General features: G+C 50.0%; 1 protein-coding gene across 1 annotated transcript in view; it reads right to left on the reverse strand.

Moving 5' to 3' along the window:
- Positions 1-364: 364 nt before the first annotated feature.
- The window catches only part of TP53BP2 (tumor protein p53 binding protein 2), a 55,038-nt gene continuing 38,599 nt past the window's right edge, over positions 365-16,803 (reverse strand). The window contains exons 10-18 of the mRNA XM_080823958.1: positions 15,611-15,715; positions 14,991-15,139; positions 13,856-14,315; positions 11,741-12,513; positions 9,091-9,228; positions 8,248-8,381; positions 6,324-6,490; positions 3,166-3,365; positions 365-1,139 (exon numbers count right to left, since the gene is read on the reverse strand). Of these exons, the coding sequence (XP_080680084.1) occupies positions 1,098-1,139; positions 3,166-3,365; positions 6,324-6,490; positions 8,248-8,381; positions 9,091-9,228; positions 11,741-12,513; positions 13,856-14,315; positions 14,991-15,139; positions 15,611-15,715 (2,168 nt within the window). The 3' untranslated portion in view covers positions 365-1,097. The remainder of the gene's footprint in view (positions 1,140-3,165; positions 3,366-6,323; positions 6,491-8,247; positions 8,382-9,090; positions 9,229-11,740; positions 12,514-13,855; positions 14,316-14,990; positions 15,140-15,610; positions 15,716-16,803) is intronic.

Genomic DNA, 16,803 nt, shown 5'->3' on the forward strand with positions numbered 1-16,803 from the left:
AAGAGTTCCACTAAGCAGCATGGGTTCCAAAGCCATTCACAAACTCAGTAACATACTAAAAACCAATGTAGAGACCCTGTGTACATTTTCAATCCATGAATGAGTGTAGACAGTATAGACGAGGACAAGACCATCTCAAAGAGGCTGAGGGACAGTGAGACCCTCTGTGCCCAGGGTTCTCTATCAAAACCCACTGCAGAACTGACCAACTGCAAAACCAAGTTCTCTGTAAGCAAAACAACACTTCTTCCATATAATCACATGGCTGGTAAAAAAAATATTATTTTCCCACTGGGTGAGCCGCCCAACGGCTTGTGAACTTTAAACAAGGCTTTTAATGACACAAAAAATAAGGCTAGTAAATAGCTTTAGAGTCAAAAAGTTTAATTTTATTATAATTGTTTTTAAAGTCAGCTATGATCTTGACAAATATCATGGGTAAGTCTATACAGCCACGTTTCCAATTTCCAAAATACAAAAGACAATAAATATAGATTCAAATTCATCCTAAAAACAAGGTTCTAAATCTAATTAGCTGTGGTACAGCTTGGATCCAGTATCGCAAACATATGTGTAGTCCTGAAGAAGTCCTATCAAACAGGGACTGTGGACACCCGACCAACGGTTAGTTCTCCACCAGCAACATCCATGAGAGGAAACGGAGTCCCCTGGGAGTCTGTTGGGGGGAGAGGCAGAGGAGCTGCCTCGATGGCACTGGTCCATTCTGGTGGGGGTAGGGGAGGTACAGACAAACACCAACCAGGTGGAAAAGGAAGCCAACCTCCCAGGAGCCCAAACAAGGCCCTATTTCGCAAGAAAACCAGGACAGTCACTGTTCATCTTCCCGAGTACTCCATGAACACCATTCCCCAACAATGTGGTCAGCTTACTTTTGAGCTGCAGTCCATCGTACTGAAAGTCCCCCACAGACAGCAAATTCTCCAATCCTTCATTTTCTTCCAGAGAACATTCTACATTGCTTTCAAGTTACGTTGTCATTAAAGTCAGTCTTGTGAAATTTTTGCCAAAAACAATCACATTACTTTTTCTTAGTGATAACAAAGATTAATTCTTCAGAAACTAAAATCTGTGAAGTTTCAGGCCAAGCTCCTTTGTCTTGGTTTAATTCTTGGGTATAGCTGCAAGAGAACAGAGACATGCTTTACACGTTGTAGAGACAGACACGCAGGAGTGTAATGGGGGCGATGGCACTAAGCCCTGGCCCCCAGGCTCGGCCTGTGATGGCTGGAGGTGGTCTGTGACGCACCGCATGCAAGGGGGACAGGAGAGACCGGGGTCTGTCAGCTTCACTCACAACAGCCCGACAAACACTCTCGTGGGACCTGAGACTCAGCCGCAAAATGCCACAGACTGAGAGACTACCGATTTAAGGGAGGGTAAGTGGAGTTTTTTGTTGGTGGATTTCTGTGGCTTTGTGTTTTCCACAGTAAAAGCAGGAGAGGAGCCTGTGAAGTTCAAAGATCTGCAGTCTGCAAGCCAAGAACAAGTCAAACTAGCAATTCAACTGGCCAACTACACAGAGCCCCCCTCCCTCTCCTCCCACCCAGACAAAAGGAACAAGGTTCCCTGTAAGAAAGGAGAGTTGGACTTCTAGCCAAAACTGAAAAACTACCTGGCAGATCAACACTATACAAAAGACCATTTTCCTGAGAAAAGATCGTTAGTCGATACAATCTTCCAGACCCCCATCTGAGCCTCTGATTAAAAACTTGTTTATGCGATTTCCATTTTTTCAGCCTCCAACCAAACAAAAAAAAGTTACTTAGAGGCCACTTCTACCCCAAAGAGATTTCCAAAAGGCTAAGAATATTTCAATGTCGTATTAACATGAAAATCTTGGGTCTGGTCTGCAGATGTCAGAGCTTCTGAGGGCATCCCCCTGCAGGACAAGTGAGGCTTCCCAGTTCCTGAGTCGCAGACCGCTCTGTTAAAGGAGTAAAATGAAGGACTCAGACCCGCAGGCAGTTTGCAGAGGTTTTCCCAGGGAAGAAATGGTGACAAGTGCTGCTGATGTTCAGGGGAATATGGCTGCAGGCCAAGCCGCTTCTCTGGGGCAGGGAAGCTTCAGGGGCTCATGGCTCAGGGTTCCTTAGCTCTCATCTGTGCTTCGTAATTTTCATTATGGTCCCACCAGCGGACACCGTCTAAGCCCCAAAGGCTGACTTAACAAGGAACCATGGACCAGAGGGCAGAGGACACACAGGAACGGGCAAGGAGGATCAGCAGATGCCAGGTCCCGACACCACGGTCACGCCACGCAGGTCACGCCACCACCGCAGCGCGTTCGCACACAGAGCCCAGGTTCACAGCCTCAACACCAGAGCAGGTCCACACGAGGACAAAAACATCCCCCTGCTGTCCTTCAGACACCCCAGCAGTCTCTAGAGGCAGCGTTCTCTGTGCCCGTGTGCCACACCCCTATTGCCCAACAGTGAGTGTGTAGGGGTGAAGCAGGGGTAGAGGCGGGGAGGAGCAGGGGTGGAGGGGGGAGCCATGCTGCTGACTCTCCCCCACCCACCCCCACCAGGCTCTTCTGGTTTGGACTATCCTCTCAGACTCTCCATCATCCCTCCCACTCTGCCACCCTCAGCCCCTGCGCACACAGGACGTTACTCCCACTCCCTGCCCTCAGCCCACCCTCCTTGCCACCTCCCTGCAAACACTCCCCAGAGCCCCCTGGTGAGGGTAGCCACGCCTCTATGCCGACACAGCAGGGCGGAAAGCTTGCACGCGCTCACACGACTGTACAGTTTGTTTCCGGCTTTAACAAAGCGTAACATTAAACAGGAGAGAAGGCTCTGTCTGCCAGCTCCGCGGATGCTGATGAGGGCAGACACGGAATTTGTAGCCAACGTCACCCGTGTCCCGCATGCTGCTGGGAAGCAGCAGGACCCCCGCCCTCAAGGGCTAGCAGGCATGGACGACGTGGGACGCCCACCAAGTATAAACCTCACACTGTCCAAACTCTAAAATTCCATATGGTGTGAGCAAAGGGCAGTCAGCCGCACAGAGCCTCTGACACAGTGCGGCCCCCGCATACCTGGGCCCCACACACCACTAGGGCCCACGCACACCCGGGCCCCCTGCACACCCAACCCCGGCAAACCCGGCCTGCACAGCGACCCGTCCGCATGGCTCGCTCACCCCCAGCAGGTTGCGTGGAACATAGCCCTCCTTGTCGTGCAGACGTGCCCACCACCACTCCGTCTCCTCCTCGTCCTCCCGGTGGATGACGGTCATGCAGTCCCCATCTCGCAGAGGCAGCTCATCACCGTTCTGAGGCTCATAATCCCACAGCGCATAAAGGACTCCTTTGTTCATGATGCCCATTTTCTCCTGAACTCCTGAAATGACAGGAAGAAACCGCACAGGACGTGTGACTCAGACTGCCTGCTCTTCAAACCCTGGGCTCCATGAAGCCACATGAGGAGAGCCAGGCAGGCGCCGAACGCCGGAAATACCGCACAAAGCCCCTCATGAACAAAAGCCCTGGGGGCAGGGGGGACGCCCACCAGACACGTTAGCCTCCACGATCTTCTCTAAGGCAGCTCAAAAACTAGTCTTACTCGGAGTACAGAAAGCCCTGCAGGCCCAGGAATATAATGAACTGCGGGCGTCTAGGCTGTTAGAGGAGCGCGTGCTCTGCCTGCCTAACTCCAGCGCCACTGAGCATGGGGACGAGGAGCCCTGGAGAAACTACCTCATGCTTGACCTGGAACCTAGAGCAGCCACGACCACAGCTCACAATGACAGTGTCTACTGAACAGTCCCTGCCCATTTCCAAGTGGGGAAAGGGAGAGAAAGAAAACTCTAAGACACAAAGAATGCACAAATATTTCAGACACAAAAAGTCTACACAGAGTCAAGTATAAAGTCATGAGAACAGGGAAACTCACAAACATCCACTTTCATTGTAATAACAGGACAGGCACCAGGCGGGAGCAGGGCGGGCACAGGGCAGACACGGGGAGGGCACAGGATGGCACAGGCCGGGCACAGGGCGGGCATGGGGCAGGTACGGGGTGAGCACGGGGCACAGCAAGCAAGGCAAGTCAGTCAGGTCAGGAAGCCCGAGCACTGCAGAGCTCGTTACTGGTTTCACCTTTACAGGTTTAAAGAAGGCAGGGAAGTGTCTGCTTGCCCTCGAATAGTCAGATTTTTCAGCTTCCGTGGACACGAACTTAATCACAAACTTAATCGTCTATCAGTTAAGATGACAGAGAACTGGGTACCTCACTGTGGCTCTGGGCAAAACTGACACGGGACAAGGAGCTGCACTTCAGCAGAGGCTCCGCCGACTAAGGGTCAGGTTCCTACTGATGGGGACGGTTATGCTCCCAACTTTCCTGTTTCAATGAGACGGGACCGTTAGATTCACAAGGGTGACACCCTGAGCGAACCTGGCCTCCACCAGGTTGGAGTGGGAGCAGGACGGGGCGGGAAAGAAATCCAGGGCACTGTGGTTTGCAAAAATGACAGCTCTCCAAAGTATCAGTGAGATTATCCTGGGAAAATCTGAATGACTGTAAAATACTAATTAAAAGATATTTGGTCAGAATTAGAAAATCATATTCTAATAAAAAAATAACAATTTCAGTCTCACATCCAAGAAATCACTAATGGGAGAAAATTTCTCCTTACTCTGCTATTCACCGAACTAAGAAGGGGACATGGCGGGAAAGGCACTAGGCATGCGTCCCTGGGACTGGCAGGTGCACTCCGCATGGACCGTTTGTGACTATGAATGAATGCGCGCCCCAATGCTCCAAGGCAGAGAGGAAGGACAGATGTGGAGATGCAGCCATAAGCAGGACAGACAGCAGGAACCAGGGCCACCACACAGAGGAGACTCCAGAACAACCGTGAACGGAAAGGCAAGCCAGAGAATCACAACGTGACTTAGTTCACAGAAAGGGCAAACCCAGGCACAACCCGACAGCCCGAATTACAGGATTCATTCACGGGTGACAGAGGGATTTTTAAAAAGCAAGGAATGATAAACATGAGGAACAAAACAGTCAAGGTCAAGGTCGCAGCTGCCACAGGTGTGAGGGGCCATGTGAGGGCAGGGCGCTCAGGCCCAACCAGGGAGAAGCCAGGCCATGGTCATTTCAACATCTAAGGCAAAAACACGCTTTCTTGGTGTTCATGGTATGTTCCATGAAGTAAAGCCTCCGATCAAAAGTCCCTACGTGTCTTTAAAGATCAGATTCCAGGGCACCTGGGTAGCTCAGTCGTTAAGCGTCTGCCTTCGGCTCAGGTCATGATCCCAGGGTCCTGGGATGGAGCCCCCCATTGGGCTCCCTGCTCAGCGGGAAAGCCTGCTTTTCCCCTCTCCCACTCCCCCTGCTCATGTTCCCTCTCTGACTGTCTCTATCAAATAAATAAATAAAATCTTTTAAAAAATAAAAAAATTTTAAAAATTAAGATCAGATTCTATAATTAAGTAAAGCTCAAGACGGCCACTGCATTTCGTATAACAAAGTATATATTAATATCTTAATAGTAAAATCTCAGTCTATCAAAATCATTCTTGATCCAGAGATGGGAACAGGAATGCAAGGTCACCCTCTGTCCCCACAATTGACAGGAAGAGCTGCGAGGCCACCCCACCTCCCCTCCTGAGCCTGAGAGCAGCCTGTGAGCTGGGGACTCAGCCTCACAGAGGGACAGTCTCACCAGTCCTATGGCCCTTCCAGTGACAGGCAGAGCAGCTTCCCGGAGCGTGTACAGCACAGACCCCCAGCACCTGCTCACCGCCTCTCCTCACTTCCACTCCTGCCCAGCTGAGAAGAGTGAACCTCAGCTCGTAAGAGTCGTGAACAGAAACGCCACCTGAGAGAGGCCTGTCTTGTTCTCGAGGGCCAAAGCTGATGTTCTCCCTCAGAATCAGAAACGCAAAACCAAGACGACAGAAGAGCCAGGGCTCGGCTCTGAAACAGGTGCCGTCCTTCTTCCATTTCACCATCAGTCTGATCTCGTGGGAAATCCCAGCTCCACGGGCTTTCACATGGCCCCTGCCGTCCCTCGGGGCCATCGTGGAAGGGGGCTCCACTCACGGGGGACCCAGTGTCTGGCCCGCATGGGGTCAGGGGCAGCGTGGCGTGTGGGCAGCTCAGAGGCACACGCACAAAAGCCGCATTCATCGCGGGCATCAAGGCCGCCCCGTTTCCAGCGCCCAGGACTAGGCATGACATAAAAATGCTTTCCCTGATAATAAACATACTTGGCAAACGGTACCCCAGAAACAGAGGACAGATCAGCGCAGTCATGAACATACGGGAACATGGCTCATTACAAACCGTAAAGGAACTGCGAGCACTGGGTGTAGCCCTCCTCCATCTCCTCACACTTGTCCGCGGCGGTCTGCAGGTCGCTGTAGGTTGTGGCGAACACGGCGGCTCCGGACTCCACCAGGAACTTACACACCTGCACATTGTTGCAGGAGGCCGCACAGTGCAGCGGGGTCCTGTGGGGCGACACACAGCAGGCTGTGGGGTCTCCCCTGGCACATGACACCAGCGGGCCCAGCGTCTGTGCAGAGCGCTCAGAGTCTACCGTCTGGGTCCTTCTTCTGGAAACCTCCTACATGGTTTTCTAAAAATCACGGATATTTGAGCCCACGAGAGGAGGAAGGGAGGAACGGTCGAGGACGGGCCACACTGGGCACTGCTATGCGGGGCAGCGCGGAGGGCGAGAGGAACCACAGCAAGGCGTGCAAGGCCAAGACATGCGAGTGACGGTCTAAACCAGGGCGAGATGCTCCAGAGCACCCGCCCCTGCATCCCGGGCAGCTCGAGGGGCACAGCCGGCTTCACACCAGAGGCCTTCTCCCCCGACACAGGCACCTGTCCATACCCCCTTCCCACTCCCACTGACAAGGGAATCGGGCTGCTCACGGAGAACTGCCTTCACCCTTCACCTAACAGCTACTGAAGTCCAAATTGAACTTTAATTGAGTAGAGGTTTGTCTATTCAATGTAGATGAGAAAAGCGACTGTGAAATACACACATTCCATCTGATAGGCCGCCGGCTGGCAGGAACTTATGGCCGCCCTTACAGAGAGCCCCTCCAGCCTCTTACACATTCACGGCGGGATCCAGGCGACCCCCAACAAGGGAAGGGGGAGAAGCCTGTGCCGCCGCCTAGCTCAAAGGCAGACAGCAGCGTGCGACCTGGGTCCAGACTGCACGCATCCACCCTTCTCGTCCTGCCCCTCTTCATTCTGCTCCTCTCAGGTGCACAGTCTCCAGAACCATGGATCCCCCACCCTGCATCCCAGAACACAGCAGGTCAAAGTCTGGTGAATATTACTGCAGAATTTTTAACTGCATGCTTTTTTAGTAGTGAAAAATTATATATGACCTAAACTGCTAGTAACAGGGAAACAAAGACATCATGACACACTAAGAATTTGTTTTGGGGGTGCCAACTGGCTCTGTCAGGGAAACGTGCAACTCTTGATCTTGGGGTCATGAGTTCAAGCCCCACGCTGGGTGTAGAGCTTACTTTAAAAAAAAAAAAAAAAGGAATTTGTTTTGCTTAGGTTATAAACGTAAACCAAAACATTAGGCTACAAAATATACATTTATGTAAATTTGAAGGGAAAAGATTAAAAAACGACTGGTGTTTACCTTTAAATAACTGTATATAGAAAACAGTTTTTTGTATTCTTCCAAAGAAAAAGCTTATTCTAATTCATACTTTCTTTAAAAAGAAGAATTACAGAATCTGCTCTCTGTCCTATTACAGTCATCGGAGGCGAAAGCACCTATCAGGACCCCTTATTTTGGTGTGCAATAATAACCCATGATCCTATGAAGGATACTCATCATCTCTAACAATGCCCTCTGGGTTCCATGCACATGACCATGCCACAGAGCGCCCTGTGAAACAAGATTCCACAGTCACATACACTTGGGAAATGCTACAAACTCTGCTTCCCTCTTGCAGATGCACAGTGGACATCCGTGGACAGAAGATGGGCATCGCTGGGCTCGGGGAACTGGGCTGGGACCGATATCTCTCAAACTCACACAAGTCGGCCACATCTGTGCCACTCAGGGACATCTTCTCATCACTCAACTACAATACTTCATAAAAACTGCACGTGCTTCCAGAACAGGAGCAAGAGGACTATCACACAAGGACACATGTGGACGCTCCTAGCATCCAGCAGCACTGGGGTCACCCCGTGGCCAGGGTAGCAGTCACTGGGGACTTACCATCCGTCACTGTCTGCAGCATTGACATTCACACCAAACTGCACCAGGAACTTCACAATTTCCGTGTGGCCCGCACACACAGCATTGTGCAGAGCCGTGATGCCCTCATCATTGGGCAGGCTCGGGTCGTCAACCTGCGACATCAAGACAAAGGGGAGCCATCACCCAAACTTCCTGTCACCGTTCAGGTCACTATCAGGTCACTATCCCCTGACTCCTCAGGATCAAGGGAACAGAAATAGGCTTCTGCGGGTTGCTTTTTTTTAATTTTTTTTTTTAGTTATAATTAAAACCTCCAGGAGCCAAGACGACTACACCAACCTCATGTCTAGAAATAAGACCGCCAGAAGAGCCACACTAAGTAGGCACTCACTGTAAAAAGGTCTAAAAAATGAACAGGTGCCGGGAACCATATCCTCAGTCATTTTTGCTTATTTACCCTCCGGCTCCCCACCACAAATTAGAGTCCGAGGAGAAGGTGCATTTCCCATGTTAAGGAAAAAAGGTCAACTAAAAATATTTTAAATAGTAGGCTTCTGAAAATAGGGACCACATGTGCAACTTAATAGCACAAGTCCGCGTCCACCCAGGAGCAACTATAAACAGAGGGGAACCATCTCCCCAGACAGAAAAGTACTCTGGAGAGTGCTGGGGACACCGCACTTCAACTCACAATCAAAACTCACTCAGTGCAGCCTCGCCCGCCCAAGCGTGCTCCGCATCCCTCCCACCTCCCACCTCGTCCCTCCCTACCTCACCCCCTACCCCCTCTAGAGGAGCTTCTTAAGCAGAAGTCAGAAACAAAACACAACATATTTAAGAAATCTACAAATCCAATCATACCTCATAAATAATTCTCTGTACAAGGTCAAATTCTCCCTCCAAAGATGAATCTAGAAGTAAAGCAAGGGGGTTGAACTTCACCCTCATTCCGTGCGCGATCCTTTCTGAACCAGTTTTACGCAAGTTTGTCCTTTTGCCCTGCGGGAGAGAGGTACAAAGTAAGGACCCCGGTCTCCAAGAGCAGACCTAGGGAAGGGGAGGAGGGATGTCTCAGCTGAGGAAGTAAAAGGACATTTAAAAATCCGTATCAGCACATTTTATGGACATGAAACATTATCTAGAAATGTATACAAATCACAATACATAGCTTACTGAATAACACCAGTGTAACAAAGCCGGCAAGGTCTAACAGGCAATGAGAGCAGGCTGGCTTTCTGTGGGGCACAAAATCAGCCAACACTGGCCTTCAAGTTCCCTCTCTGAGTTAGGCTGGCAAACCCCACATGATTAAACCAGGCGACAGCACAATCAGACTTATCATGGCTAATGTTAATGAATGGCTACTGATGGACTCGCCACCAAAGCCCTGTGACCCCATCTTACAGATAAGGAAGTTAAGGCACACAGCCAGGAACACCAGAGCTGGGATTTAAATCCAAGTCACCTGGCTTCAAATCCCTTCCCTTCAACCATCTTATAACGAAATGTTTCCTCACGGGAAATCATATAACCAAGGAAATAATAAGTATTATCAGCCTGTCTTACGTATACTAACAAGAAATCTTTCCAGTCTTAAAATGCTATCCCTAGGGGCGCCTGGGTGGCTCAGTGGGTTAAAGCTGCTGCCTTCAGCTCAGGTCATGATCCTAGGGTCCTGGGATCGAGCCCCGCATCGGGCTCTCTGCTCAGCAGGGAGCCTGCTTCCTCCTCTCTCTCTGCCTGCCTCTCTACCTACTTGTGATCTGTCTGTCAAATAAATAAATAAAAATCTTTTAAAAAAAAAATGCTATCCCTATTTTACATTCAGAATTTGACTACACTCCAAGATACATGACCCAGTTAGTCAAGCCCTTCGACTATGAATACAATACAGCAAGACAATAGAGCAAAAGTGTTAAGACTGATTTAACCAGCCATTCAATAAGTTTCCTACACCCACCCAGCAAAGTGGCAACGTTTCCTGAGACTTGCTGTGCTACGCGGCCTGGTCCTTACTCTATTTCAGATGCGGAAAACCACCGAGGTTTAGAAAACATCAAGTGGCCATCGCTCCACTTCACAAACGTGCCACAACTCAACTGCTGCTGTTTCTGGGAAAGAAGTATAGATGTCACATGACCATGAGATGCAGCCACGAATGGGATAAGCAGGACCCCATGCACACTCTGAATAAGCCTGACACACAGTTCGGTCTCTCGCAAAGCCAGACAGTTTGGTCTCTCGCAAAGCCAGACAAGATGGAAATCGCTCCCCAGGGATGACAGGAACAGACGGTGACACTGTGACCCTCCAGTCTCCTCTGTCCCTGGGTACGTGAATCATTTTGACTTAACGACCAAAGAGGGGTTGGGGGGGGGACACAGCAAAAAGAGATGTGAAGTCATCTCTCCTTCCCACAAATTTAACGCCAGATGCAGAGAGCCACGCGCCGGGACAGACGGGGCACAGCGCTGTTTCAAGGCCTAATCTCTACTTAAACCTTGTCCCCTAGAATCCACAATGTGCTGTATAAAACTTGGAAGCAAACATCCACAGTAACCAGCAGTTATAGCAAATCAAGATGATAATCATCTCTGAATACCGTTACATCTCAAAGATGCAATGAGGGATCAAAAATATAAAGCACTTTAAAAAAATCCCTACAATATGCAATTTTGCTTTGATCTTTAAGACTCACGTTTGGCATCCTATGGAAACAGCGCAATGCCAGCTATACCTGAAAGGTCAACTTTATTTAAGGACACCCTGGGATTTTTGATCCTCTCTCTCTCTCTCTCTCTCTCTCTCTCACACAGACTTCAAAGGCACACAACAGACTTGCAAACAAAGGCATGACAATTGGAAGGCTTGTGCACCATGTGCCCAAGTCAACACATGCAAAGCCTGGGAGGAAGGGAAGCTGGGGCTCAGGGGCACGCCAGGGGTCCCCTACCCCTCGTCCCACCCCCATCTGTCCCACACACTCCCAAGTTTACCAACATTGGAAGTCTGAGGATCCCCTGAAATAGTTCCTTAAAGATACACATCACTGAGAGGAAAAACAGTGTAAAAAAGTGATGTCACCGGGGAAGAAAGGGGCACCATCTGCCTGACTTCACAGAGCTGGTCAAGGGAGGGAGTTTCCGAGCCTGGTCTCCTCCTTCCCAGCCTCGCCAGCCTCCCAACAGGGACCGCCACAGCGACATGGGGTTTGTATCGTAAAGAACCCAATTCTGCCTCTTCCCAAAGAGAAGGGTTCTTCCTAAAAAACAGAGATTTTCTTTACCCTGAATACACCAAATCTTCCTCATACTTCTCAGCTCTCCTGAGCACTAAAAGGGGTGTAAAATAAAAGACAACCGTTGGCAACCATGGGCAATTCATACACAGACCATCCTCTGAAAATGGCCCTGAGCAGTTGTGTGTTTCCCCGGGTCTTTGAGAGTCAACCACCTGGAAATCTGTGACAAAGGGGTCTCCTGAAAGGACTGTGAGACAGCACGCTACTTACAGGAGGCAGAGACACCTGCCCCGTGATTTCTGGTGGACGCATGCTGCCCGAGTCTTCTCCCGGCCCTTCCGGCTCCCCAGACGGGTATGGCGGGGGCGGGTACGGGGGATATTCCTCCAGGTACACTTCCAGTGGATGGGGGGCCTCTGCATTTGGTTCTTCTGCACTGTTCTGGAAACTAGGGCTGCTGTCCGGGACTCCTTCAGGCACGTAATCAAGGCCTGGGGAAAGAGCTGCCATGTCACTGTTCTCAGAACTAGCACTTCCCATGTCCTCTGGGGACACTGGTTCAGGAATGAGAGAGACCGCCTCCTTCTCGGGCTCCACATGTAAATATGGATTCTGGGTTTCAACTGGGCTGTCAGAGTCGGCCACCACGGACGTCAGCTTGGACGGATACGAGGGAACAGAGATGGTTTCCATGGCAGCGATGGTGGTCCTCTGGTACAGAAGCTTCTGGATGTTCGGCCCATTCGGACCTTCCGGCTCTGTGATCGAGCTCCGTTTCTTGAGTGGCCTCGGCGCGTTGGAAAGTTTCTTACGCAGGGCTTCCAGGTCGGCGTCGCTCTGGTTTCGGTAGGGGTTGGACAAGAAGGGCAGCAGTTTGGTCGGGCTGAGTGGCCGAGGAATTCGTTCATTCTCATGGCTCTCCTGGCCTGAGGCCACAGGCTCCACATCAGGCTCAGGACTGCCAGGCTGGCTCTGGCTGCTGTACACATTCTCTAGGTGCAGCTGCTGGTTCTGGGCGGCGGCGATCACAGGCTTGCCGTAGACTGATCGGAAACGGAAACAAAGCTCCGGTGAGGATTAAATCAAACCGGCACGTAACAGACACAGGGCACAAGACTGAAAGCCTCCTTCAATTTCACAGTTACTATACGGCACCCTTCAACACAAGTGATTTTTTAAAAACAACAAAAGACCACGTGAGGCTTCCATGTTAGCACAGTAAACTTATCACAGAATGGAAACCCTCACTGATGGGAACACGTGCCATTATTTCATGTACCTCGAAGAAAAATGCTGCCGTTATAACTGTAAGAAAACACCGGCTGAGGTGCCTAGGGGGCTTAGAGGGTTAAGCCTCTGCCTTCGGCTCAGGTCATGATCTCAGGATCCTGGGATCGTGCCCCACATCAGTCTCCCTGCTCAGCGGAGAGCCTGCTTCTCCCTCTCCCTCTGCCTGCCTCTCTGCCTACTCGTGCTATCCTGTCAAATAAATAAATAAAATCTTTTTTAAAACGCAAGAAAGAAAGAAACTACTGCTTGCAGCAAACTTAAAATGTCAAAATATGAAAATAACATAAAAAAGCAATCCTTTCCTGCATCTGGGTTAAAACTAAACACGAACCACCCTCTCTTTCATATGTCTCAAAAGTAAATCGGGGTGGGGGGAGACTGTATTTGGCTGACAACATTAAGAACCACTTTAATTTAATAAAACCATTCCCTTTATCATTCTGATTCTATCCAAACTATCCAATTTCCAAATTACTGCATCAGCAGTTCTCAATGAAGCCAAATCGGCCACAGCACATGTATAAATTCTTTGTTGTCTGGTTACTTGAGGTACATTTCAGGGCACAATCATGTGCTGATTTCGTGACCAGAAAGCCACCATTATTCAATTAAAACAGGGTGAACTCGATTCTAGTTTTATAAACAAATGACCCTTAGAAAGAACCCACCAGATCACCAGACTGTCAGTCTTCCCATGTTTCTGTATCTCACTAGCAGCTGTGTCCTCATGAGAGCAACGTAAGACACAGTGGGGAGCGTGACTCGGGGCAGCTATCCCACCATCCACCCCCAGGAGCACGTGGGGTGAACCCCACAGGGAGGACATCACACGGGCCTCACTCACATGGTGGGCCCGGCGAGCGGGGACACAGAAGGCTGTGTCTGCACCACGGGTTTCTTCAGCTACGGTGCCCATTCATCCCTCCGTGACGTGGAATGGAAACCCAACTCAGCACCCAGGCAAGAAGACAAGCCGCCACCCCGCAGAGCCCTCAGGACACAAGCCTGCATCAACTCAGCCAATCACGGAGAGACGGTAACTCCAGGTGGGACTGGGCTGCCCGCTGCTCCAGTGCAAACGGGACCAGAGCTTACCAGTGGAGAAGGGCGGCCCTCTGGAATGGGTCTTGGTCAGTGCGCTGTGCACTGCCTGCTGGAAGTTCTTCCCGGGAGCCTGACGCTGCGTGTACATGGAGTATATGGAGCTGGCGGCCACGGTCTGGGGCTTCCGCAAGGGTGGGGGAGGGGTGTCCTTGGAAGGCTGCGGGGTGAAGGGCCGGACGGCTGCAGCTGGAGGACTCTCTTGCTTCCCAGCTGCAGACAAGGCCTGGCCCTGGCTGGCCGAGGGTGCGCCGGGGGACACCACAACCCTCTGTGGCTGCCCCAATTTCGGTTTGCTTCCCACGGACGCCACACCTGCTGACAACTGTGGAGGGTTTCCATCCAGCTTCATGTCTGACGCTGACTGAGTGGTTTGCCCAAAATAAGGCAAGTTAATCTGTTTTGGTTTTGACGGAACAGGAGGCGGCACTTTAGCCACATTTTTACTTGCAGCCTGAAACACACACACGTACATACAAAGCAGTTAAAACACTGTCCAAATGGGTATACAGCATGTGCTAGATAACCGAATTTCACGAATACTAGCTCTATGTTTTCAAGTCAATTAAAAACTCACAGGTCTCTTCACTGAACTATGTTGAGTAAGGAACCAGAGGACTGCGCTATGGTTCTTGCCTGCACGCCCCTTCCTCGTCACCACTCCCGACTCGCAGACTCCCGCTCCACATATTCACAGGTGGCCCCAATAACCCAAAGTCCTCCTCGCTCATCACACCACTGTGGTGAAAACACCTAACTGGGAGCACGCCACCATCACCTGTTGTTGTCAAAGGCTAGGATCCTAACAGTCACACAAGATTCATGCCAAATCGTTACTGACGGTACCTCGGCTCCAGATTCTGAAGCCAGAGGGTCGCTGAGTAGTGCACACATGATGTGCTTCAGCACGCTCCTAGTTTTCAGAGAATCACGCGAAATGGGAGCCAGCAGCAAGGATGGCAGCCTTTCTCCAATTACCACAATTACCACAGCTTAAAGCTGCAGAATTCAAAATGACAGAATTCTGTGTTCTCATCTTCCAGAAATATTTTGGTTTTTCTTGCTCTCCCTCAACACAATAGTCCTTCTCTTCTAAAGAGCACATACAGAATTACCACTGAATGTTAACCTGAGCATCCCGCAGGATGTCCTCGCTGCTCTGGTTCTTCCTCAGAGCCCCAAAGGGGGGCGGGGCGGCACACTGATCCACTGTGTCAAACATTGAAAAGGGACGCACTTTCTTTTCCTTCTCCCTCAGGGGAACCTCTCCATCATCACCTAAAGATGGAAAAAATCACAAGGAGATTCAAGCCATTTGTAGTAAGACCTCTTTTTCACATTAAGTTTCCCTCTCCTCGATCTCCTTGAAACCACACCCCCCAAGACATGCTTCCCTATTTTTAATTGAGTTAACTGGAGAACAGCCCAGATGCTACGCCAGTACCTGAACTCTGTAGCTAAATGAAGGTGTTCCGGAAGTGAACACTGTCCCCACGTTTGACACACCAGAAAACAAACTAAAGAAGACTGTGGTGTCACAGACAGTGGAGCGTCTGACCCTTGGTTTTGGCTCAGGTCACAATCTTATGGTTGTGCAGTGGAGCCCCACATTGGACTCAGCACAGAGTCTGTCTGAAATTCTCTCTCCCTCTGCCCCTCCCACTCATACTTTCTCTCTCTCAAATAAATCCTTTAAAAAAGAAGAAAAAGAGAGTGGAGCGCCTCTCAGATGTCAGAACAGAACCTCACCTTGGTCCGGGGCATCCCCCGAGCTCGCAGACACGGAGGCTTGGCTCGCAGAAATGTCTGCACTTGGGGAGCTCCAGTCAGGGCCGAGCAGATGGATTTTAGAGCCTACAATGCGGAAAAGCAACCACGGTAACCTAGCATTCCAAACAGATCTCTAATGGTTCCTTTCGCTCTGAAAACAGCTTGAAATGTCAGACTCCCAACCATCCCTTAAACTTATTTAGAAAATATGAGAATTCAGATTCCTAATTTAAACTTACTGAAACAAATTTAAGATTAATTGTAGTCAACAGAAAATCTGCCTGAACCAGTGAGGACACCCTGCTTCTCACTGATATGAAACTGTCACCGTCTTAGTCAGAAAACAACTTCCAACTTCGCAGACCAAGGGCTCCAAGGCATATCTGACACACCAGTTATGCACACACAACAAAAAGGCAAAACTGTGGACATGGACCAGTCTTCCACAGATCGGTGTGCTCTGTGCAGGTTTTCTCTACACAGATGTGGAAGCATCAAGGCCACAGCTCTGTCCTAATAGGAGCAAAACAGAGCCAGTTCTTTCTGCAGGGAAACCCAGACCAGGGGCTCTATCCCCTCACCCTGGTAATTATGGCAACATAATCGCAACTGTAACATTAGCCATATTCTGCACATGACAGTGGCTGGGGAAAAGAAACAATACTGGCCACTATTTCTTCTCCCAGGGGTCTGAATGAGGATGTTTTCATCCCGCTTTCCTACAAGCCTCCCTTCATCTAGGACTCTTGTCATACTACTCCGGCTCACACCTCCCCACACACTGAGAACTACACAGATGCAAAGACCACTAACACAAGGTACCTCTGTTATTGTCACTGTGAGCTTCCAGAAGGTTTATCTTTATTCTACAAAGTGCTAGCAAGCAAAGGCTCCTGTGTGAGCACATACACACAGTAAGCACCACCGATCAGCAGAACGTACTCGCCACCTCATCTTCCGTAATGATGAGACCACTACCACATATGCGGTGTTTTTACACAAAAGGAAAAGGGATCGAGTTATAAACATCAAATCAAAATGTCCTCATTAACAAGAAGGAATTCAAAACCATCTTCATTGCAGAAATATTATATTTCATCTCATTCCCAAACAGAACTGCATTATTTAGGGTTAAAAAACATATCATGGTGACGCCTGGGTGGCTCAGTTGG

This window comes from Martes martes (assembly GCF_963455335.1).
Source record: "Martes martes genome assembly, chromosome: 15".
In the NCBI taxonomy this organism is placed as follows: Eukaryota; Metazoa; Chordata; class Mammalia; order Carnivora; family Mustelidae; genus Martes; species Martes martes.